The 24,442-nt window shown below is 37.9% G+C and overlaps 1 protein-coding gene, 1 long non-coding RNA gene and 1 other non-coding gene across 10 annotated transcripts; 1 reads left to right on the top strand and 2 right to left on the bottom strand.

The window, feature by feature from the left end:
- Positions 1-200: 200 nt before the first annotated feature.
- LOC109205025 (uncharacterized) lies at positions 201-14,940 on the top strand. 2 transcript variants are annotated; one of them, XR_003213702.1, is made up of 3 exons: positions 201-566; positions 12,206-12,318; positions 14,816-14,940. It is a non-coding gene; the product is annotated as an uncharacterized LOC109205025 (long non-coding RNA). The 2 variants fall into 2 exon arrangements; XR_003213703.1 differs by lacking the exon at positions 201-566 and adding an exon at positions 4,106-4,161.
- Positions 1,422-6,473, bottom strand: LOC109205022 (regenerating islet-derived protein 4). Of its 3 annotated transcripts, XR_002064481.2 has the most exons (4): positions 3,999-4,042; positions 3,434-3,883; positions 2,836-3,189; positions 1,422-2,609 (listed from the first exon to the last, which is right to left on the bottom strand). XR_002064481.2 is itself a non-coding variant. In XM_019367453.2 (3 exons), the coding sequence occupies exons 1-3, from the start codon at positions 6,462-6,464 to the stop codon at positions 2,587-2,589; spliced, it is 399 nt and encodes a 132-aa protein (XP_019222998.1). In that variant the 5' UTR covers positions 6,465-6,473; the 3' UTR covers positions 1,422-2,586. The 3 variants fall into 3 exon arrangements, 1 of the variants encoding a protein (XP_019222998.1); XR_003213698.1 differs by having other exon boundaries at positions 2,836-3,883; XM_019367453.2 differs by lacking the exons at positions 3,434-3,883; positions 3,999-4,042 and adding an exon at positions 6,443-6,473.
- Positions 8,674-14,818, bottom strand: LOC102077260 (uncharacterized). 5 transcript variants are annotated; one of them, XR_003213701.1, is made up of 10 exons: positions 14,337-14,818; positions 13,740-13,776; positions 12,825-13,061; positions 12,598-12,706; positions 12,405-12,493; positions 11,951-12,284; positions 11,821-11,865; positions 11,532-11,609; positions 9,034-9,070; positions 8,674-8,958 (listed from the first exon to the last, which is right to left on the bottom strand). It is a non-coding gene; the product is annotated as an uncharacterized LOC102077260 (transcript). The 5 variants fall into 5 exon arrangements; XR_003213699.1 differs by having other exon boundaries at positions 11,487-11,609; positions 13,740-14,818; XR_003213700.1 differs by having other exon boundaries at positions 8,674-8,955; positions 11,487-11,609; positions 13,740-14,818.
- Positions 14,941-24,442: the final 9,502 nt, after the last annotated feature.

The following is a 24,442-nucleotide window of genomic DNA, read 5'->3' as shown; positions in this document are numbered from 1 at the left end:
CGAAGTATCTGGTAGAGCACAACCTTTTTTGATCTGACTGATTTTAACGCAGTTTGAAACAATAAAATTAATTATAATTATAAAACATAAACTTCTCATAAGTGTTAGGGTCAATGTGTGACTCACCTTCCAGTGGGAGACAAAATTAATAAATTTAGGTCAGAGTAGTGAGTAATATCACAAACTAACCAAGTCTTATTACCAGTTTTAATTTAGTTTTAATATAAATAAATACATTTATATAAATTTGTGACTGTCCATTATTTCAAATTGAATTTCTGCTATTATTACGGCTCAACTGCAGTACATTCGATAACCACCAGGGGGCCTGGTAAAACACTTTGTTTTAAAATATTGAAACAATGTATATACTGTACAGTGTGTGTGCCACAGCACAGGAGCACCATGGATGACTGTACTCTCACCTTTTCTCTTCACCCTGTACACTCCTGACTTCCAGTATAACTCACAGGGGTTAGAGATTCTTGGATAAGTCTGCAGCTGTGGGATTTGCCAGATGTGGGAACGAGACAGTACAGGGAACTTGTGGATCACTATTTGGAGTGGTGAGTTTACAGTCACTTAAAACTGAAAGAGATGGTGGCAGATTTTGGGAAGACAGATGACAATTTAAGCAAGTTCTGTTCTGGAAGAAATCGCTTTTTTGTGGCAATGGAAAAGGTACAAAGTGCATCAGCTGTACTCAGTCTGCCTTGGTTGGCAAGGAAAACTGGAGCAGGGTAGCAGATTGGAAACCACTCTGTACCCCCATGCAGAGATTTTGTACAAACCGCTAACACATTACATCTGCTGCATTGTCTTACTGGTTAAACATATGATTATGATGATGATGATGATGATGATGATTAGTAGTAGTAGTAGTAGTAGTATTATTATTATTAGTATTATGTCAGCAGGAGGCTTGTTCAACTCTGCTGTAATAAGCATCATTAAAGGAAATCTTTCATCCCCACTGCTTTTAAAATATATGTTGACTCCTGTCTGACTGGTAGAGCACTAAGTCATTTTATTTCTTATTTACACACATATTTTTAAATAAAAAATGAGATATTAAATATTCATAATAAGTAAATACGTTGTTTTTCATATTTCAGATGGTTTCTATGGCTATTGTGTTTATACACTAACTATTGCTGATTTTACTCAAATATATGAAAAACAGCACAACCTTGTATTTATGAGCAGAAAATGTTTTGGGATGTTTGAAGAAGCAGGTTTGAGACGGGAGTTTGAGCACTGCAAACTCAAATGCGACATTTATTAACAAAGTTCTTAATGGAACAAAGGAAAAACCCTGAAACCCAAAATAAAATACAGCATCATGTACTCCCTCTGTATCACTCATACCATGATACCATTATCAAAACAACCAAGTCTAAATAAACATAAAGCAATTTCAGTTCAGTTTCAGTTTCAATTTTATTTCTATAGCACATTTAAAAGTCTCAAGTACAACAAAGTGCTTCACAGACAAACCGCATTTGCGGGTTACAGCAGTAAAAAAGCAGGAAATACAATTGTCAGCAAAAGAAATACAGTTATAGAATGGTGACGTGACAACAAGCATGAACCGGGGAAAAGTTAAAAACTAAGTTGTTTGGCAAAGCAAATTGTATTTCTGTTTTCTGCTAACAAAACCTTTACATATGGGTGCCTATAATATATACATACACTGTAGCACTTTGTGTTGAAAGAATGTCAGTGCCAGAAGCCCACTCACCTACTCCCCTGTACTTCTCCTGTGCCACAGCTACTCACTGCTCTGGCTCTAATCATGCAAAGCTCTCAGTTACCACTGAGCTGATTTCCAGGAACAGATGTGACCCACAGAAACAGTTGGGAAGACAATCAAAAGATCAAACAGTCTTTTGACCAAGCCAATAAACTCATAATAAAAAACCACACTGATAATATGTGCAAGCTGCCCTCTGGCCTTAAATTGGACAGGCCAAAGATAGCACAGTTACAGGCATAAAATAGTATTTTTGAACCAACAAGAGCTGTTAGCTGCAATGTTAGAAAATCTGGACATGGCGTTCGGTGTGTCCTTAACAATATTGAAGAAACCAGACAAATGAAGAAAAGAAGTGGCAGGCCCCTACAGCAGCAGATGAACAGTATCGTGTCATTAAGAAAGAGGAAAGAAAGAAGAGCTTTGGATGTCCTTCAAGACGCTTGGAGAACTATTCCTGAAGACTACTTAGAGAAATGACAACAAAGCTTAACTACAAGAGTTGCATATAGAGCTGTAGCCAGAAGTTTACACTCACTCACTGTGGGCATGAATGGTATGGTAATTTCGTGTTTTTAGTGATTTCTTTGAACTTATTTGTATAATTTCATCCTGGTGTGAATTAGAGAAAGAAAACCCCAATTCATGTTTTTTTTCAAGTCATTAAAGATATATGCTATACAATGATTACACCCTTTCTGGCACATTATTTGACATGTCTCCATGACAACAGTTCAATGTCTGGACCGCAGATGTTTTGTTTTTGACAAAAGCGCAGGTCCTGCAGTTGTTGATGACTGAATCCAGAGTTTTCCTGTTGCTGTGAGTAGAGGTCACGAGGGCTCTTCTCCAAGATCTGTAAAAAACAAAACCCCCCCCAAAAAAACCCCAATATTAATTAAAAGTTAATATCCCAAAAAAATATTAGTCTTACAGCCTGAAAGCAGAAGATTCTTCTGAAATAATATAAGTTTTTGCATCAACATCATTATGGCCAAGTCTCTTTTTTAAATGGAAAAAAGAAAGAAAGATTATATATATATTATATATTATATTATACCAGACTGTTCTTTAATGCTCACCTTGACAGATGAAAGGTAGTCTGTCATGGCAGTTGGCATCCAGCAGCTTAATTTCTTGTTTCTCAGTCAGGATCATCTTTGCACAGTGGTTATTTGAGTCAGCTATGCGTCTGTTCCACTCAGGATAAATGTCTTTGGACTTTGAAATCCACATCCACTCCCTATCTTTGCCAAAGACTGAGCGTTCCAGGCCAATCCAAACCCCTCGTTGCAAGTGTGTCTCATTTTGCAGACTTTTCACTTTATCATTCACTGTTTGGTTGGTGATTTCAACCAGGGAGGTGTAGTCTGTCTGGCATTGCTCCAAGGCATCAATCCAACTTTTGTTTTCATGGTAGAACTCCAGATTTGTAACTTGAGACAAAAAACGCAAAGTGACATTTAAGACATGCTAACACTACAACAGGCCACAATTTCCTGCTGTCTCTTTATTTATGCAAAGCTCTGCTGACTCAGCCTGATAGTCGGGGATGTTTTGTATAGATTAAAGTATTGAGTTTACAGCATTATAATATATTAACATATTATTTTATTCACATAATGTTAAAAGTACAAGACTGCTTTCAGGCTGAAATATAAACATTTCCACCTGATGTACCTGTATGTGTTGTAGTAACATTAACATTGCAGGTCTTTTGATTTGAACCTGCACATAAGAAGAAAAAGTAAAAATGCAGGCTTTAAAAACATATTTCAGTTTTACATTAAAAAAAGTCTTGTTGTAACTATACAGTGTGTAAGTGTACATGTATGTGTATAATTTTTACAGATTCATCTTATGTTGTATTTGTTTTCTTGCTTGTGGAAAAAAACGCATCAGTTCATTGTTTTGCACATCAATAATTTACTTTTGTAGTTTGAGAAAGAAAAACTATGTAGCAAATTAAATTCTTAAAGCTGCTCTTTGGAGGAAAGGCTGATTGTGCTGATGAAAGTACTTGCCTGTGTGAGCCTCTATACCAAGGGCGTAGATTTGGCATGGACGGAAGGGACATGTCCCCACCAATATCAAGCGATTATTGAATTGTCCCCACCAATAATTTGATCTCTTCGAGTAAAGAAAAACAAACCCAATTGTAAGAAAGAAAAAAAACGATCTGTCAATATCTCATTCACCCAGCGGTGCAGAAAGAGTTAAATTACGTTCTCTACTGGAGTCCTACCTCATGTGACAAATATGGCCAATGTGACTGGCTGTGCCTTTCAGGGAGCTCTGTTTAGTTTTAGCAGCGGCAAGCCTGCGCTGCGAGGACCTGCAAGGAGGAGACGAGGATGGCAGCAAAAAGGAAGAACCTGGATATAAGAAAGTATTTTTCAAAGAAACCTGTAAGTCACTTAAAGTCAAGTTCACTCATACAATGTGTCCGTCATAATAACGTTACAGGCTATGCTAGGCTTTGGCCCACATCAGTCTAAAATTGTATGTAACCATGAATAACGTGTTTTGGAAACTAACTGCACAACAGGCAGCACTATTAGTTATCTCAGTCTCAGAGTAGCCTTTCTAATTTTGATTGAAACTGTCAGAGAAAACGGCAGCCTCGAGCAAGCCAGGATATTAGTTTACAGAGGCTGTACCATGTCCACCAGGGGAGACTGGACAGTATAGATGTAAAACAAATATGCCAGCAGTTTATCTCAGTTAACGAGAGGAGAAGGCATGTGTTTGGCTCCTTCACATAGTGGACATTGAGTTGTTGTGAGGGGCACCAGTAGTCCATGTCTGTTGCTGTAACAGTAGTTCATGTTTAGAGTAAAAACTCCCAGCTCACTGATTTGATCGGGGCAATAGTAGGGCTGCTCGATTATGGCAAAAATGATAATCACGATTATTTTCACTGAAATTGAGATCTCGATTATTTGACAATATTTATTTAACAATAACAATGTATTGAATAATGGCTTTAAAGATTGTCAAAAAATAATATAAAATAGTGTGCAAATACTGATTACAGTGCAAATGTTTGCAATATAAAAAACAAATGAAAAATGTAAACATCTATGTTTAGTGAACTTCAAAATACTGCACAATATTTGATCCACGTCTGACCCATAATGTTTCCACCAATGTTCCCTCAAATATTTCATGTGTCTGAGCGAAAACACAAACTCCCTGAGCGATCCCTTGGATCACTGTGAGCGACATCAGACGTGTGCACTGTGGTCACGCCAGCATCTAATCCATCCAAGTTACATGGTTTATTAAAATAATCAAATTACAACATTTACATTTATGTTAGACTACTTTTAATTAACTGCTTTAGCCCACTTACAATGAAAATTTAAAAAATCCTGTTCATGACCTGTGTAGTATGTTAACACTATTGGAAGTAAAAATAACTTGAACTCCAATTTTGAAAACAACTTTCTTTCTTTTCTTTTTTTTTTTTATAAAGCTCTGACTTGTATTATGAGTCTGTGGTCTGGGAGAGAGTCCTGTAACTCTGTCTGCAAAATACAGTATATAATGACCAATGTTGGGCAATTAATTATATAGTTACTTCTTCAAAAAAGTAACTCAGTTTGGGAAACAAAGTTTTTTGCAGCTATTTTTTTTTTTTTTAATGCAGCCAAGGCATTTTTTAAAATAAACATTTCAAACTGTTTACAGAACAATCAGGTGTTCTGCATCAAATTCTGATGCCACACAAATTATTTGTGCCACTCCAAAAAATAATTTCTGTCCACTATGAGATAAAGGAGAACAACAGCCTGATACCTGCAGGCCTGACAACAGGAGATGTATCACTCCTGTAACACCTGTAACATTCAGCAGTCGCCTCATTGTTCTGACACACAACAAAACTATTGAGTACACTACACACTAACTACACAAGATTTGCGCTAAACGTCTCAAATCTCTCACATCTCAAAACACCGCCGTCACTCCTAAAACTTCCCCCCGTTTCTTAACAACTAGATGCCACGTTGCCATATCATTTTTTGATTGGTCGACACGGTACTTTTTTCGACCAATAGGAATGGGTGGGGGGGTTTTTTGGTTTTGTTTTTGCTCACAGGCGAAGAGTGCTTTCGAGCGCTTTCCTTATAAAACGCCGTTTTTACCGTTTCTTCCCGCAGTAAATATAAACAACAATAGTATTCAGGAAGAAAACCAAACATTGCAGATATTTTTTTATCATAACTCTGGTTTTACGTGGCCTATCAACACAATTTAAAAACTGGTATAAAGTCCACACTTTTTCCGTCAATTGTTCCGTCTGTCCTGCTCACATCTCCAATGGTTGTACATGTTGTCATTAACGTGGCTTCACTGCACATCAGCCACGCCGCTTTGCTAGCTAAAACACCGGTGTCGGCACATAAGGACGCTGTCATAGCCTGTCAACGACGTCGATTGGCTGCGTATATACGAATGTGAATCGCATTATTGGCTGGACTATAGGATAAGGTGGCATCGTTCTAATCCCATACAGGAGCAGCCAGTCACTTACTGACTGACACTGCAAAACAGAATTGTTAAAGTTTTTATTTTAATTTCAATTCAGGTTAGATTTTTTTTGTGCGCAACCCAGATTTTCTGTGCGCAAAGACCGTGCCAGCAGTGCAGGGAACATTGGTTTCCACACCACTGAAGTCGTTTTACCTCTCTTTTCAACCAATGGCATTCTTTCTTCAGCAGCCATTATCCTCTCCTCTCCAAATAACTTCTGCGTAGCTTTCCGAGCTTCCCTCGGGTCCTCTTAATTGTTGTGACGCGTGTTCGAAACGCAGAGAGGTGCGCTCGATTTGCCACACGGAGCAGCGCGAGAGTAAAGCACGAGGGAGGTGCTAATAATCGGCTCAGTCATTTTTAATGATCGTTGAAAACCCAGATCGTAATCGAGATTAAAATTCGATTAATTGAGCAGCCCTAGGCAATAGTGCCTAAAATGTTGCATAATTTTGCTGAGAGATCTTTTACTTTGTGGTAATCTTAGATGAGTAGTTTTATGGACAAAAACCATCAGGTCATTCACTGTTCCCTTAGTGCTAATGTATAAGAGATGTTGGTGTACTATAACTGAAGTAATGTTGTTAAGTCCTTAAAGTCATATTCTTTTATTGTCATGACTGTATTTGAAGCTATTTTTATTTTTGTATGACACCTGATTTATATGGAATATGGCTGAAGTAAACTAAAGTCTAAAATACTTAGTCAGTCATTTGTTTAATAGTAATTTAACATTATATAATTCACATATAAAACTATGAATTGTAATTTTAAATGGTTTAAAAGCATGTAGAATAGCATATGTAGGCAAGTATATTTCTCCTTTTTTATCAAGAAGCAAAGACAAAAAGTAGAAACAAAGAAACAGGGCAGAGTTCAGTGGTTGAATCATCCGTCCCCACCAATGCCAAAACCAAATCTACGCCCTTGCTCTATACAGTCCCTGATGCGGTGTTGTTGACGAAAATTCTTAAAGGTGAGCTTTACTGTGTTTTGGTCTCGCTTAGGAACCGAGATATGAATCTTTTGTCTGTTGAAGAAAACAGAAAGCTGTTTTAAAAGTATGTGACAAACATGATTTTGCCTATGAGGTACCAATCTGCATTTTCTTCATCATTATATTTAAAAACTGATATAAGTATATTTACTTCTTTTTTAAAGCTGTTACATTTTGTGCCGGCAGTAGTTGAAGTTGCAGAGCAAGATTCACAAATGACCTTATTATCACTCGTATGCTTTAAATACCCTGGTACATGGAAACAAAACACATGAATGCTCATCTACAGCAATATGCATCAGGTTTTAAAGTTCTTAGATTTCATTTTAAAGTCAGTCAGCCGACTTTAAGCCAGCGATAAAATCATTTTTAATGTGTTGTGAATTTTAGATTTCTTACCATTTTCTACCTCCACAGACAAAACAAACATTTTTGTTTTGTATGTGATTTTACGTCATTTATTAGCAGTGTTGGTCAAGTTACTTGAAAAAAGTAATCAGTAATCCCGTTACTTTACTGATTACTTATTTTCAAAAGTAATTAATTACTTAGTTACTTAGTTACTTTTTAAAAACACGATTTACAACCTGAATAGGTGATAAAGCGATAGATCTTTCAGCCCAATTCTACTTTTTCTGCATAATCCATCATACAAAATGTAATCAAATGGAAAAGTCTCTTCTTAAAACTTTAAATCTTTTAACTTTATGCATCAAGCAAAAACTTAATTATATGCAACATTCTCTGACTGGAAGAAATTTGTTTAACATTTAAACCTATTTTCTGCACATTACAGCACATAAAATAAAATATTTTTTTGTGTTTACACTCACTCTTTCAAATAGATGAAAGTAAAACACAGCAGAAAATAAATAAAATCAAAGACTAGCGGTCCTGTTGCTCTAATTTCACCTGTAAAGCAGGAGTGGGTTAGGCGAAGGTTTACCCTGGTGCAGGTGTGCCGCGGCGGTCAGTGGAAGAATCCGCGAGTTTCTCTGTGAGTTTCACATTACGTCGTAGCGCACTCGCTGCTTGCTTGGAAGTTTAGGGGGTTTTTTCGCTGTAAAAAGAAGTTTTCTTCCCACGCACAATGGACACTAATGTTTTTGTCACTTTTTATGGAATCAAACTCAAAGTAAGGTCAGTACTTCCACGCTTTAAACACTGCACGCTCATACTCTCTCCTGCACTCGATATATTATCCATTGTTGATCTGCAGACAGCTGTTGTGATGAACGTCGCACTCGCTTAGGTCACTGTCATGAGACATTCTCGCAAAAAATCACGGTTTTAGTAACGCAGTAATGCAGCGTTCCTACGTGAAAGTAACGGTAATCTAATTACCGTTTTTGCAATAGTAATCCCTTACATTACTCGTTACTTGAAAAAAGTAATCAGATTACAGTAACGCATTACAAGTAACGCATTACTGCCCATCTCTGTTTATTAGTACAGTCCTCTGTCTCAGTGTAATTGGCTGTGGCAGTTGCTTCCAGTGTGACTTGGTTAACAGTGGGCCCACAACATTTAAATTTCCATATCCACTTGCCAGCTGTGCAATTGCAGTCGTGTGTAATATTCCCTCCAACAGGGCACAGATGATAGGGAGTAAATTTGATTCCTCCATCTGGAAAGTCTCGTATGGCTGAAACACAGGGCAGCTGGCTCACTGCTGTAACACAGGAAGATCACATCAGGCCTGACTACAGTTTGCATTTAGGTTTTGACCTGTACGTTGTAAACATACCTAGCAGTAATGATAGATGAATCAGATGTGCCATGGTCTGTAACATGCAAAAGAAAAAAAAGGTAGAAAATTGATAAGGAATTGATCGTCATATTAAGAGTTTATAAATAAAAAGTTCACCTTCAGTGCTTCCAGTCTTTGCAGAGATGACTGTTAAATATCCAAAGTGTTTGAATAAACCTCCCCACTGTCCTCTGGCTTGCTGTCTTTCTCCAGAATGATAACTCAGAGAAATGCCGGCAGGAGAGACTTTTTATATTGCTCTTTATATTATCATATTTTTGATTAAATAAACACAAATGTGTTCTCATCTTCCTCAAATGGAATAATGTTGCTTTTTTCCCCTCTATGATGCTGTGGATGTGCAATATTACAAACTTAATAAGGTGAATCAATTTGACTGATATAGAAAACATTTTGATTTTAAATGTTGTTTAAATGTTGTTAAAGCAAAAAAATCCGCAAAAAATGTTTTTTTTTGTTACACATTATTAGTTTAAATGGAGGTTTTCCTGTGATCAGTCATCCCCTCCAACCTGTTTCATGAATGCACAGCACAATAACTCAGCGTTTGCTCTTAAACTGTAGTTGTTAAAATCTGAAGGTTTTAAGATCTTCTTAGCCAGGTTAACAGATGAACAGCTTTTAAAATATTTATTCCTTCTGTAAGTAAAAGTTATTTTTCCACTTGGTCTTTATTATATTATTATATTTGTCCTATTTTCTCATTTTTTCCCAAAAAGAAAACGTCTCTGTTTCCACATACAGTGATGTTACTGTTAGAGAGTGTTCCTAGTCAAACAGGAAGCAAATATATCCTGATCAGTTTTTATTTTGATCTTATAAACAAATTAGGTATGTAACCAAGGTATACTGAAAAAAGTCTCCTTATGTCATCAGGTAGAGAAGCTGGTAATAAATAACCAGTTCATTCACCACCACATGATTTCTGCTGCTGCATTAGCCCTCAGCTTAATGCTTTCAATAACTGACACTGACTTTTCACCTTAAGGAAATCGATATAGTCCCCATTCTATACAGCGATCGAAACAGATCCATAAAACAAACAATTTCAAAGTATCACAGTATTTAGTAGTATTTTTTTTCCTCTTGCATGATTTTGACCTGTGCCTACGCTGTTGTAAAGTTTTAACTACACTCAGTACAACAACCCGGATGGTAACAATGATTACACATATACTTGAGTGGCATCTCATTTTTAATGGGGTTTTTTTTCGTTACCCTGTATTTATACATGTGTAATGACAATACAGTTGAATCCTAATCCTTTAATATGTTGGCCCATTCTTTGTAGCTATAACATGTTCAACTCTTCTGGGAAAGCTTTCTGGAGGGCTTAAGAGTGTTTATGGTAAATTCTGATCATGCAAGCAATTGTGAGGTCAGACACTGATAATGGACAAGAAGGCCAGGCTCACAGTCTCTGCTGTAATCCACCCCAAAGGTGTTCAGGGTGAGGGTCAGGACTCTGTGTAGACCAGTCAAGTTTGTGCACTAGTGTGCAGTCATGTTGGAACAGGAAGGAGCCATCCCCAAACTATTTCCAAAAAGTTGGGAGCATTAAATTGTCCAAAACGTTTTGGTATGCTGAAGCATTCTTTCTCACCCACGATACAGTCAGAACAAAACCCAGATTGATTGATCAGATTGCCAGTTGGAGAAGCATGATTCATCACTCCAGAGAACACATTTCCACTGCTCTGGAGTCCATTGGCAGTGTGCTTTACACCACTTCATCTGACATTTTGCACTTGGTGATATAAGGCTTGGATGCAGCTGCTTGGCCATGGAAACCCATTCCATGACAGTCTCTATGCACTGTTCTTGAGCTAATCTGAAGGTCTGGTAAATACTTTGAAGTTTGGTAAAAGTTTGTGATGGTGAGTTAGAAGTGTTACTAAAAACAAACAGCTGGACGAATAGTTTGCAACACATTAGTTTAACTGACAACAACATGGTAACATTCTTGGGCATAAAAAGAAGTAAAGTCAAAAGTAAATATGGACAGATTTCACCCTAGGTGTGTGAATGGTGTCTGTGACAGATTGGTATACCCCACTATCTCTTGAATCAAGATATCGCTGAAATAAATACAGTTTGCATTTTGTTAACTTTACATTTCATTATTAGCACAGAATGAATATTCTTTAGTTTTTTTGTTTGAGAGAAAAAGAAAATCGCGAGTTCAAATTCAGTGTTTAAAAATGTTGTTTCTTATAACCGCTCGGTTAAATTAGCCAGATATTTAGGTTTTTAATGACAAAAATAATACATCGAGTCTTTACATAGAAGCATCTTTGACAAATACAGGTACTTCTGAGAAGTGGTGCGTGAACTGGTAATTTAACAAGGCTTGCAAATGACAGTAACCAAAGTAGTTTTCCTGTGAAACACAACACTACAGCATACATACATACATACAAACAGCATACCATTGGGGTTGTTGGGTCATCAATCTGCTTCTCCAAGAATCTCACCTTGACATGATGATGATTGGAGACGCTGCGTATTGTTTTCTTTGGTGCTATCAGTTCAGTCAATGTCAATGAAAAGCTCTGTGGCCCAAAACACAAATATTAATTCAAAAATATCAAAATGCAGAGTGGAATGACTTCATTTTAAACTTCCCATTGACCTTTATATATCTACTTAAGTGTAAATATTGCATCTTACACTGATATGTGTCACACAGATAAAAAAGATGCAGAATATAAAGTAAAACGTCAATTTATGCCTACAGGCTAGAAAACATTTTGGTAGATATACCTGACTTCTCTGTATAATCATCAGTACAAGGCTTTTCATTCATTCCTGGAGAGAAAGAAAAAACAAAAACAATAAGATTTAATAAAAATACGGTGAAGAAGTCTGATTGGACAACAAAACAGCAACTTACTTTGACAAATGTATGGTAATTTTTCATGGCAGTTGGCGTTGGACCACTTGATTTCTTCTGTCTTATTATCAAAGATGACTTTTCCACAGTGGTTGTCAAAGTCAGAGTTGGTGGACGACGTTCTATTCAACTGTGATTTTACAACATTATACCCTGAAATCCACTTCCACTCAGGACTGTAGCCAAAAATGGACCTTTGCAGTCCAATCCACACCCCTGTCTTTGAGTCTGTTTTATTTTGCAGTCTTTTCACAGATCTCAACCAGGGAGAAATGTTCCATCTGGCAGTCCTCCAAGGCATCAATCCAACTTTTACTTTCGTCGTGTAGACTGACTGGACACAAAAATCGAGAGGAGGTTTTAAAAATGTAATGCACACATATTGTACATAAACTCCATGTGACTTCGTTAAATGCAGTCTTTAAGAAATTTTAATGTGTTGGGTAGAGCTTACTGTTAGCAGCAGGGTACTCAGCACACTGAAATTTAATCTTTACTTTCATGTTGTTCTCTGATGTCATATTGAAGCAGATATTTCCATTCCTTTTGTGGAGGAAAATATACAGGTGATTTATTGAAAGCATGTGTGGCACCAAATATACTGAAACTTTGTATTCAGTAATTGAGTACACATGAAAGATACTTACTGTTGTGGAAGATTTACAGCTGTATTGTTGAAAGTGACATTTGGGTGGCATTCAGGCTGAGTGTAGTTTTCCTTACAAACTGTATCGTTTACAGAGACCTTTATAATTCCTGATACACAAAACCAACATATAAAGATTCATCAGAGAAAATAACACTGCATGTGTGCTTAAAATCTTGTTATAATGTGAAGTATTTCTTAAAGAATGTGCTGGTTTGCAGTGTTTACCATTTTCTACCGCTAGAGAGAAATTCAAACACTTTCGCTCTCTGTAATTGGTGCCAGGACACCTTTCTGAGCTGTACATCGAGTCCAATGAGTCCAATTTTTGAGCCACAATTTTCAGTGTGAATTGTTTTCTGTTGCTCATACAACATTCAAGTTTCCAAGTTAAATTGCCAATTTCTAAATCTCCTGCATTTGGGCACACATCGGAAGAGAAAACAAAGTGCAGCTGGACTGTTGCTGTAACAGAATAAGATCAGATCAACAGTTTAAGTATCATTTAGTCATTTGTTTCTGCATTACTGTTATCTAAAGAGATTCGAAAGAAAGGTGACTGGACTTCTTAAAGATGTTTCAGCTAAAGAACCTTCTCAGGTAAGAGGTGAAAGTCTACAAGAAACTTTAAAAAGTCCAGTTGCTTTTCTTTCCAAACTCCTTAGACTACCATGACCTGGATGACTGAGAACCTGCAGAGACACATTACTGTTATAGTTCATCTCTAAAAAACGTACTGATATGTATGTAGTATATTTATGTATATTTAGATATAGATACATGCAAAGATGAATAACTGTAGAACTACATCACTAAATATACAAAAAAACACATTATTTTTACTTCTAATTATTTAACTTTTAAAGGCAAATATGTTTTTGTGTTATCTTCTTCAAGACCATGCAAAAAATAACTCGTTGTAGAATTTCTTTACTCTTTTTCAATATAGACTGTAGATAAACTAAAGCTCTACACCAAATGTCCAGTTCACATTACTTTTCATGTTTTTTAAATGTTTGCACCCCTTTAATTAAATGCTGTAAGCTCCATAACAACAGGAAATATTTGTTTATTCGTTAATTTTAGAATGTAAGTAAATCATATTTAACATTTATAACAATGATCATTCAGCGAGAAACATACCTAAAAGTAGTGAAAGAGGGTTCAGCAATTCCATGGCCTGTAAACACAAAAGGCAAAAAAAAAACAAAAAAACCCCCCCAAACCCAACAACAACAAAAAAACAGAGAAAGTTGAACACATGGGATTTTATGCAAAATAATATACCGTTAATATTGGTACATCCAAACAACATGACAATATGCACTTTGAATAGGGCAGTATAGTACTTTGGTAGTCAAATCGAGACAGATACCACTGACAAACAAAGGCTTGTCTGTGCAGGTCTCTTCTGATGAAATAGACAAACTTCTGCAAATGAAATCATATGAACTTGACCTTTAACTCGAGACGAGGCTTCAGTTTATCCCATACTCTATCAGAGAAGTTATTCTTAGTAAAAAAAAAAAAGGCTCATGAAGGCTATCCCTGTGGACATTTTGCCAGTTTATATAATGTTTAAACAGAAATATTAAAGTGTTTAATAATTAATAATAATAAACATTTAATCATTCTACGAGTTCTTTTTGTGTTAATTTTACAAGGCAGTTCTTAAGGATTTACCAAATACGCACGCATTCTGGTAATTAGTGGGTAATTAGTAATCTAATTTCAACTTACCTTCTCAGTGAAAACTTGCTGTTGGTCTCTGAAATATAACAGAGCTGATTCTGGACATTGTTTACACTAATTCGATTAGATGCGTGGTCATCTAATCGAATCACTTCATCACTTAAATCACTTTTAAGCATATTTGCACTGCACAAGACACTTACAAATGTGGATTGCACAACCCTGGACATTATATTTCTTCATTTCCATTTAATACTTTTTAATATTTAATATTTAGGTGATTTGCACATGAAAATGATACCCTGTACAACATTATGGCGTACGAGTGTGATTCAAAATACTGTAGCTGACTTTGCTATCTTTCAGCATCAGACAGAAAACCAAGTTGAGTCACATTGCTCTGTACTGCACTTCCCTGGTTTTCAGATAGGACTTTTCAGAATCTGAACTGCTCTGTGTACAACTGTGTACCTATTTTCCTTAATTAGTTTCCCTTAAGCCACTAAGTACATCCTGTGTGTGAGCAGAAAGCGAGGATGAGGGTGCATCTGAAGACTGACCAAGGATTGCAGGGCCCTTACTGGTTCCAGGAACTGTTTTCAGCTGTTGGATAACCTGCATATCAGCAGCTCTGAGTTTTCAGTTCCAGAAAGGCAAATCGGTTAGTTCATGCACCATGGCAACATTTAAATAAAAAGTAGAGACTCTATATTATTCCAGTGAACCGAGAAATATGATTGTATCAAGATGTTTATCTTAAAACGCAGAAGGGAAGAAACATATCCAGGTCCTGAAGGACAAGCTGGAAAACAAAAGAGTGGACCACCACCTCACTACCTGGATTTTGGACTACCTCACCGACCGACCACAGTCCACTCAGGGCTGTGTGTCAGACAGGGTCGTCTGCAGTACGGGGGCCCCACAGGGAACAGTTCTGGCTCCGTTCCTCTTCACCATCTACACTGCAGACTTCTCCCACAACTCCAGCCAGTGCTTCCTGCAGAAGTTCTCTGATGACTCTGCAATAGTCGGCCTCATCACTGATGGGGACGACAAGGAGTACAGAGAACTTACCCATGACTTTGAGGACTGATGCCAGCAGAACTACCTCCAGATCAACACTAGTAAAACCAAGGAGCTGGTGGTAGACTTTCGCAGGCACAAACATCCTCCACTGCAACCACTGAACATCCAAAGTATGGACATCGAGGCTGTAGACAGCTACAGGTACCTTGGTGTTTATCTGAACACTGGACTGGACTCATAATTCTGAAGTCCTCTACAGGAAAGGGCAGAGAAGGCTGTACCTGCTGCGGAGACTCAGGTCTTTTGGAGTGAAGGGCCCACTCCTGAAGACCTTCTATGACTCTGTGGTGGCCTCAGCCATTTTTTGTGGTGTGGTCTGCTGTGGTGGCAACATCTCTGCACTGAAAAAAAGAGCATGTTGGATTTACTTAATTCAATAGTGGACATTTTTTGCACACAATTGTTTTGCTTTGGCAGAAACTTAAACAACTGAGTTAAATCAACACAACCTATTCGTCTTCAATAAACCTGTGCATTTTGTGTTGATGAAACGTGATTGGAGCATGTTTAGATGAAGTAAGCTGAGCTGTTGGAATATTTTAATCCTTCACAATTTTGTCATTTTATTCCAAAACTATTAGAACTTTTACCTCAATACTGCTTGGTCACTTAAATACTAGATGTTGTCTTCATATTACATAATGTTCGACAAAGTCTAGAGTCTGATTAACATAAAAGTTGAATGAATTTAAAACGACTTCCATCCTCCTATCTTTATCCAGGTTGTAGGGGGGCTGGGGCTTAACTCCAAAGTGATAGGTTAAGAGGCAGGTTACACCCTGGACAGCTCACCAGTCTATCACACAGAGACAAACAGCTGTTTGCACTCATACTTATGGGTAATTTAGAATTACCAGTTAACCTAAATCTAATTGTATGACACTTAACTGTGGGAGGAAACCAGAATGCCCAGAGAGACCCTACTACAAACTACCCCAGTTGTGGATTTAAACCCAGGACTGAGGCAACAGCACTAATCACCACACCACTAGTCCAGGCTTAACAAAAGTAGGAAAGCTATGATTCGAAGGCTTGATGCAGAATTTTCTGTACATTTTTGTCCTAGACAGGTTAAACCACAATAAATAGCGATAGCATACATGTGGTGTGTGTGTAGTTGTCTGCCTCTTATAACTCCAGTGATTTTCCTCCAGTTTGAAATCTCGCGTTGTAAGGAGTTTTCCTGTAATGCAACTCAGATTGGAATAAATGACACTCAGACAGGTTTTACAAATTAACGTGCACGGGAGAGAACTGGACAGGCGCCGTTCCTTCGCTTGACCTCAGTTGCTCTCGTCCGCTCTCCCGTAACACTGCTCTTTTATTGTGGTTACATGAATATGCATAGGTTCATTAACATATGACGTATACCTTGTGTGTGTGTGTGTGTGTGTGTGTGTGTGTGTGTGTGTGTGTGTGGTCGAGATATGACCCCGTGAAGACTCCCCAAAGCTGGTGCCAGGAGTCTAGCGGTCCATCTAAACAAAAGGCTCTTAGACTAAAACAGATACAGAGTAGGTGTCCTCCTATACCATAAATCAGTAAGAGAAGGTACAACCTCTCTCATGCTCCCAGGATGTGTGTGTGAAAGTCAGAGAGCTCTGGAATGCACACAAAGCTTGCACAATGTAACTTCTCTAGTAAAAAAGAGCAAACACATCTAGAAAACCTTAAACAAAATGTACTTCTAAACATAAACATAATAAAATCTTTCAACACGCGTGATCCTGTGAATTTCATGAGTCCAGGCAACTAACTACTCTTACTAGATTGTATCATGTGTCCCGATTCTTTGATGATGGGCTGAGAACAAACAACCAATACTCAGAGCAGGTCCAGTCAACAACAATTATTTATTTAAGCACATATATGTGAGAGACAAACACAATACCACCCAAAGCACGGTCCGGTAAATCTCAAAAAAGGAAGTACACAAACTTCACTATTTAACAGGCTGCACACACGCCCTGTATGCATAAGCAGAGTATATTTATCATCCATCAGCGACAGTTAGCTGCAGCCCTTTGTCTGGTTTCGATATTTAATTTTATCCCTCTCTGATGGTTGCAACACTCCTTCACCCCCAGCTGTTTCCTGTTTCTTGCTGTGAGGCCCCATAAGTGGCGCAATCTGAGTACAGACTGTTACAAGCAGTTACAAGCAAAACAATCTTCCTAAGATTAGTACTTCATTTGGTATGATAATACTGAAACATTACACTATATTGGGGTTAATGATACTTCATATAATGCCTGTTACAACCCCCTCTGCTAGGCAACAGGAGGGGAGTAACATACACAAGCCCCTACATGAAAACTGAGCAAAATAAAAGGTTTTATTGCAAACTTTAAACAGAAAACCGACAGGGCTGTTCAACAGACCACTGGGCAACCAATGAATACATAAAGAAAAAACAGTCAAGAGTAAAAGCTAAGGGTTAACTAAGGCAAGCCAGCGTCACAAAACTCTAATCAAACTAAGTTCAGCTGTATACCAGGTTTAACAGACAAAGTGCAACACTGGAAACAGGTTTAGCAAACAAAGTTAAAAGAAAACCCTGAGTTTTGGAAACACAAAGTTTTTTGCAGCTATTTATCTAAAAATGCAGCCAAGACGGTTTTTTAAATATACATTTCAAACTGTTTACAGAACAATCAGGTGTTCTGCATCAAATTTGATGCCACACAAATTATTTGTGCCACTCCAAAAAATAATTTCTGTCCACTATGAGATAAAGGAGAACAACAGCTTGATACCTGCAGGCCTGACAACAGGAGATGTATCACTCCTGTAACACCTGTAACATTCAGCAGTCGCCTCATTGTTCTGACACACACAACAAAACGTTTGACTACACTACACACTAACTACACACTAACTACACAAGATTTGCGCTAAACGTCGCAAATCTCTCACATCTCAGAACACTGCCGTCACTCCTAAAACTTCCCCCCTTCCTAAACATCTAAATGCCATGTTGCCATATAATTTTTTTTTGATTGGTCGACATGGTTCATTTTTCCACCAATAGGAAAGGGTGGGGTTTTGTTTGGTTTTGTCTTTGCTCACAGGCGGAGAGTGCTTTCGAGCGTTTTCCTTATAAAACGCTGTTTTTACCGTTTCTTCCCGCAGTAAATATAAACAACGATAGTATTCTGAAAAAATAAACATTGCATGTATATTTTTAATCATAACTCTGGTTTTACGTGGCCTATAAACACTAAAAACTGGTATGAAGTCCACACTTTTTCCGTCAATTGTTCTGTCTGTCCTGCTCACATCTCCAATAGTTTTACACGTTGCCATTAATGTGGCTTCACTCCACATCAGTCACGCCGCTTTGCTAGCTAAAACGGTGTCGGCACATAAGGACGCTGTCATAGCCTGTCAACGACGTTGATTAGCTGCGTATATACGAATGTGAATCGCATCATTGGCTGGGGCAGCCAGTCACCGGTCACTTACTGACTCACACTGCAAAACAGAATTGTTAACCTATTTATTTTAATTTCAATTCAGGTTAGATTTTTTTTTGTGTGCAACGCAGATTTTCTGTGCGCAGAGACCGTGCCAGCAGTGCGCGATTGCGCACGCGCACAGCTTAGAGGGAACATTGTATCTATCTACCTATCTGAAATCCATTTCCATTCAGGATTGTTCTCAAAAATTGATCGTTCCAGGCCGACCCACACCCCTGTGTGTGAGTCTGGGTTTTTTTGGGGGCAGCAGATTTTTAGCTTCAACACCCACTGTGTCATTGCAGATTTCAACCATGGAGGAATTCTCTTTCTGACAGGGCTGCAATACATCACTCCAAGCTTTGTTTACCGAGTAGAACTGCAGATCTGAACACAGAAAAGGTAAGTTAAGGTTTTTGCAGCACATATTTTAAGATCTGGTGACACAAAACTATCTTCTGCCTGACTGCTGCAACTGCAAAGCTCTGAGGACTGTTTTCACTTTAAAAACTGAAACTCACTGCCGGGTTTTCTTCAACAAACTTGTTTCTGACATGAGTGCTTTTACAGTTGTTTAGTTGTCAATATTTAACCCTTTAAAGTCTGAGCCATGAAATAGTTGCCAAAAAATTCGAATTGTTTGTAAACTGAGCATTTATTGAGCCTTCTGACAATTTAAAAAATATACAATAGAATAGCTCTTTACTGTCATTGTACATGTTCAACAAAATTGTGGGTTCTCCACACCAACCGTGCCGGAAAAAATATAGACAGCAGGAATAAATAGCAAACAGGAGAAACATGTACAAGAATAAGAGAAAGGCACTCACTAGAGAACAAAATAGTTGCAAAGTGCTCGGAAGTAGTGCAAAGAAAAGACTTGGTCTGAATAGAGTCCATCTGTGAGTGGCCTGATTGTTGAGGGTTACTCAGGCTGTGGCTCAGATTGGTGAGGTGGACAGGCAGGGGTAGGGTGTGGGGGGACAGTGCTGACTGTCTGAATGGCCCAGCAGAGAATGCCATTTGTGAGACTGGAGGTGTGGGAGGTGGAAGGCATGCTTCCAGGCATGTTTTACTGGAAAGAGCCCCCAGGGTAAAACCAGCACAGGCTGGACAGACTATATCTCTCAGCTGGCCTGGGAACCTCTCTGTGTTACCCCAAATCAGATGTAGGAGCTCGCTCGGGAGAGGACGTTCTGGGATTTTCTGCTTGGGGTCGTGCCCCAGAAAAGCAGAAGAAAATGGATTGAAATGAATTGAAATTTTATAACTGACAGCTCCATAATGTAGTGGTTTACACATGCACTTGGCGAGCTGAAGGCTAGTTCATTTCTAGCTGGAGGCACAAATTGTCTTTGGGGTTATGTCAGGAAGGTCGCCAGGTGTAAAAATCTATCAAATCAAAAACATGCTCTACTACCTCCTACATGAGCCTTTCTGACATGAGTGTAATTTTTTTCCCCCATGACTAAAAATTATTTGTTGATACATTAAGGATACATGGACAGTGGGAAGTTATAATATTGAAGTTAGGGGATGATGTTACCAGTGCATGTGTAGTGGGTTAGATTTTGTAGATGTTCTGTTCCTGCATGGTGTCTGTGAACGCAGCATGAACATTCAACTTTCCCCTAGCTCTCTAATCAGAGGTTGGTTATAAGGTGCAGCTGTGGCCTACTCCCTAAGTTGGGTTTGATTTTTATTTGGGATTAATAGAAGCTTTAGTGTCTTACTGATTGATTAATTACTTAGAAACCTGCAGACATAATGTGCGGGGGCAGCTTCAAAGGCGATAACCAGCACTTGATATCCATCATGGCCACCTCTTAGGTCAGGGTCAAACAAGCAGCTTCTCCCCACCAGTTTTGACTGGTTAGATGCAGATTCTCATATAAAAGTCTGTGAACTGCCGGGGGGTTACTCTTTTGGGAAGACTGACTGCAGAAAACTGGTTCTGAACAAAAGTAGTGCATGATAATATTTAATCACTCATTGCCTGGGTGTTTCCCTGATGAGCATCAGTAATAAAGTCATACACAAAACTTTATTTACCATTTCATGTTGGCTGGAAACAATTTTCATTTATAAGATCTTAAAACAGAGACACAGACTCTGTAATATCTGCGGCCTTATATTAAATGTGTACGTAGACTGAGCCAATGTTTGATGTTTGTTTTTATATCTAATATTCACTCTGACACCTTTAAACAGCAGTGAGTCTGCAGCTGAGAGAATAAAAACTCAAACTGTTGGAGCGGGTTTAATCATTTCCATTTAAAATGAGCAGGAAGCGCCACATTTTTACTGAGTCTTTTATTTACAGCATGTTTCAAGTGTTGATATGAAGGGGGAATATGTTTTATATGGGCAGCGTGTGAAGCCTCCTTTACTAAAATCAGTAAATGAAGGGCAAACAGCGCGTTCCATTGTCATGGGAATATGCTTGATCTATTAAATGTATAAATATTGTTGTGTTTGATTCTAATCTGCTGCTGAGAACTGCTGCAGAACACACACCAAGTATACTGTTCAACAAATCACATTTGTTGCATTTTGACCTGCAACAAACTGAAGGGTTCATCTCTTTTACAACAGTGTTGCATTTGACTGGTATATTTTTATGGTCTTTATATTATATATTTTCATGTCTCTGGAATAGTTGGCACTAATAATGATCTTTTTCTGTGGAAGAACACCGAACACCATGAATTAGATTCATAAATGACCGTTGTGGTTAGTTCAATGCTGGTAATGCTGGTAACACTTTCATGTAACCCCGCTGGGAAAACCTGGATTAACTTAAAGAGGGGATAACCAGCTTTAAGTGACCGTTTATCCTGGTCTCACTGTTAGGGTCAGTGATTCCAGATAATGGAGAGATATCCTGGGTATGCTGACCTCACTCCATAGTATACAAGGCTCCGAGGCAGCAGCTGGACTTGCCTGTTTACCCTCATGATTAATATTCACAATGAAAATATTAGTCGAACATCCTGAAGTCTGTATGTGTTGAATGTGTCTAACAACTCTGCCTGGGCTGGGGAAACAGCACCAAAATCATCAAAGCACTTTGGCAAATAGACTCCACTTGCTGCTTTTGCCAAACCTTCTATCAGGAACCTTGGTGTAACTTTTGACTCAGCCCTGACTTTGGATGTTAAATCTCTGGTCCGCTCCTGTTTTTATCACTTGAGAAACATTGCTAAGCTGAGTCCCTTTGTATCGCCTTCCCAATTAGAAATTGTCATTCATGCATTTGTTTCATCTCGTCTGGATTATTGTAATTCTTTTTTTACTATGTAAAGCCTCTTTGGAGCATCTGCAAGTTGTTCAGAACGCTGCTGCAAAGCTTCTGACCAAGTCCTCCAAGTACTCCCATGTCACACCCCTGCTGATTCAGCTGCACTGGCTCTCTATTAAATTCAGAATCCACTTTAAGGTTTTGACCTTGACTTTCAGGGCTCTGCATGGACAAGCACCAACATATATCAGTGAACTTTTACATCCATACATTCCCAGCAGGTCCCTGATGTCATGTGATCAGGCTTGCTTGTTGTCCAACACACAAAGCTGAAAACCAAAAACTCATCTTTTTAAACTTGCTTTTGGTTGATTTTTATTTTTATGTTTTATCTTCTGTGAAGCACTTTGTAATTTTTATCTTGAAAGGTGCTATATTAATAAAAATTTTACTTTATTTTACTATCTTGACAAACGGACCAGATACTTGGAGATTAAACCACAGCAAAAAAAAATTTAAATATATTAATTAAAAATATTAAAAGTGACACACAAACAAGGTATAGTTTAGTTAGTTGTCAGTTTTTGGTGCTGAGAAACGCCCACTAAAACAATGGCCACCAGACCAAAGTCCCAGACCAATGAACAGACCAATGGTTTTGACTTGATCAGCATTAACCCCGCCCCGACTTTGATGCGTGAGGCTGACAGCTAAAATTAATTAATGAACACGGCCGCAGGGTCAGGACTGCCAAAATGAAAAAAATAAAATAAAATTTCTAATTAAAATAAAAAAAAAACATCATTAAAAGGTTAATTAAATGTGTGAATATTAAATAAAATTTGAAATAAATGAATAAATATTTTTTTGAAATGCCTTAAAATGAAATGAATGGATATTTAATTATTAATTGATATTTTTATTTAACTAATTAATTAATTAAACATTTAATTAATGATTTAATTGCACATTTATTTTATTCATTTTGTCACTCCTGACCCTCCATACTAGAGGGGGTATGTCTTGCATATCATCCCAGTAAAGGAAGCTCAAGGCAAACCCAGTATATGCTGCAGAGATTACATCTCTGGGGTGGCATTTATTTTATACTGAATGACTGAATGATTTTTGTTGTCTAAATACAACACAAATAATGTTTACTTTAACTTATTAAAAACTTATACTGTATTCAAAAGATGGTAAATAAGTTTTTAGGAAGCCTACTTGGGATAAAAGACAAACATTTTATTACAAAAAAAAAGTTTTCTTTTATAAAACATGTAAATTAACTGTAATGATAATTTTTGTTTTTCTTTGGATGGCAATAAGTAATATGATTTGTGAAGAAATATGTTTTGCTGCTTCTTACAATAAATTATTGTTGGACCACAAGTCGGTCATCTATGTATGTTCAATATGTTGTTTGAAACAAGGGTTACATAGTGTCATGTAGATATGTATTTATCAGACACCAAAAAATACTCAGACTATATTTTAAGTTAATTGTGTTTGCACAGATGTAGAAAATGAGATAACGATCTTTATGTGTTCTGTTTTATTTGATTGTGTTTGATTTGTTGAATAAGGCTAACAGTGAAGTGTGGGCCACCATTCTGACTCTAAACTGGCTTTATGGTCTCAAGATATACAGTATGAAAAGGAGAAGTATAGGAGCTTCTGACTATGAAGGCTTCCGCATGGCCAATGTTCCCTCTAGGCTGCGCATGTGCGCAATCGCGCACTGCTGGCACGGTCTCTGCGCACAGAAAATCTGCGTTGCACACAAAAAAAATCTAACCTGAATTGAAATTAAAATAAATACGTTAACAATTCATTCTGTTTTGCAGTGTGAGTCAGTAAGTGACCGGTGACTGGCTGCTCCAGCCAATGATGCGATTCACATTCGTATATACGCAGCTATTCAACGTCATTGACAGGCTATGACAGCGTCCTTATGTGCCGACACCGGTTTTTTAGCTAGCAAAGCGGCGTGGCTGATGTGGAGTGAAGCCACGTAAATGACAACGTGTAAAACTATTGGAGATGTGAGCAGGATTGATGGAAAAAGTGTGGACTTTATACTAGGGTGACCAACTGTCCTCTTTTCCCCTGACATGTCCACTCTTCACGTTCTGTCCGGGGCGTCCGGGGGGATTTTCCAGATTGATAAAAATGTCCGGGTTTTCCACGGACTCGTGATTTGTACCAGCGTACGTGATGATGTCACAGGTCCGGAGTTTCTACTGCTGCCCCCTCTTAATTTAACTGTGAGTAACATGTTATGAAGCTTAACTTTAATCACAGCCAAACCGGTTTACTCAGGAACAAATAAAACACTGAAATAAACCAAACATTAACATTTAGAAGTG

This window comes from Oreochromis niloticus, linkage group LG14 (assembly GCF_001858045.2).
Source record: "Oreochromis niloticus isolate F11D_XX linkage group LG14, O_niloticus_UMD_NMBU, whole genome shotgun sequence".
Classification (NCBI taxonomy): domain Eukaryota; kingdom Metazoa; phylum Chordata; class Actinopteri; order Cichliformes; family Cichlidae; genus Oreochromis; species Oreochromis niloticus.
Note: the sequence above shows the minus strand (reverse complement) of the source record. Positions and strands in the feature narration are given on the sequence as shown.

What these genes read in the sequence shown, in the direction of transcription:
- LOC109205022 (XM_019367453.2), bottom strand. Translation starts at nt 6,464, where the DNA reads ATGCCATTGGTTGAAAAGAGAG. An exon ending in GCCATTGGTTGAAAAGAGAG is followed by an intron (nt 3,190 to 6,442) that starts GTAAAACGACTT and finishes TTTTGTCTCAAG; the next exon opens with TTACAAATCTGGAGTTCTAC. An exon ending in ACTACCTTTCATCTGTCAAG is followed by an intron (nt 2,610 to 2,835) that starts GTGAGCATTAAA and finishes TGTTTTTTACAG; the next exon opens with ATCTTGGAGAAGAGCCCTCG.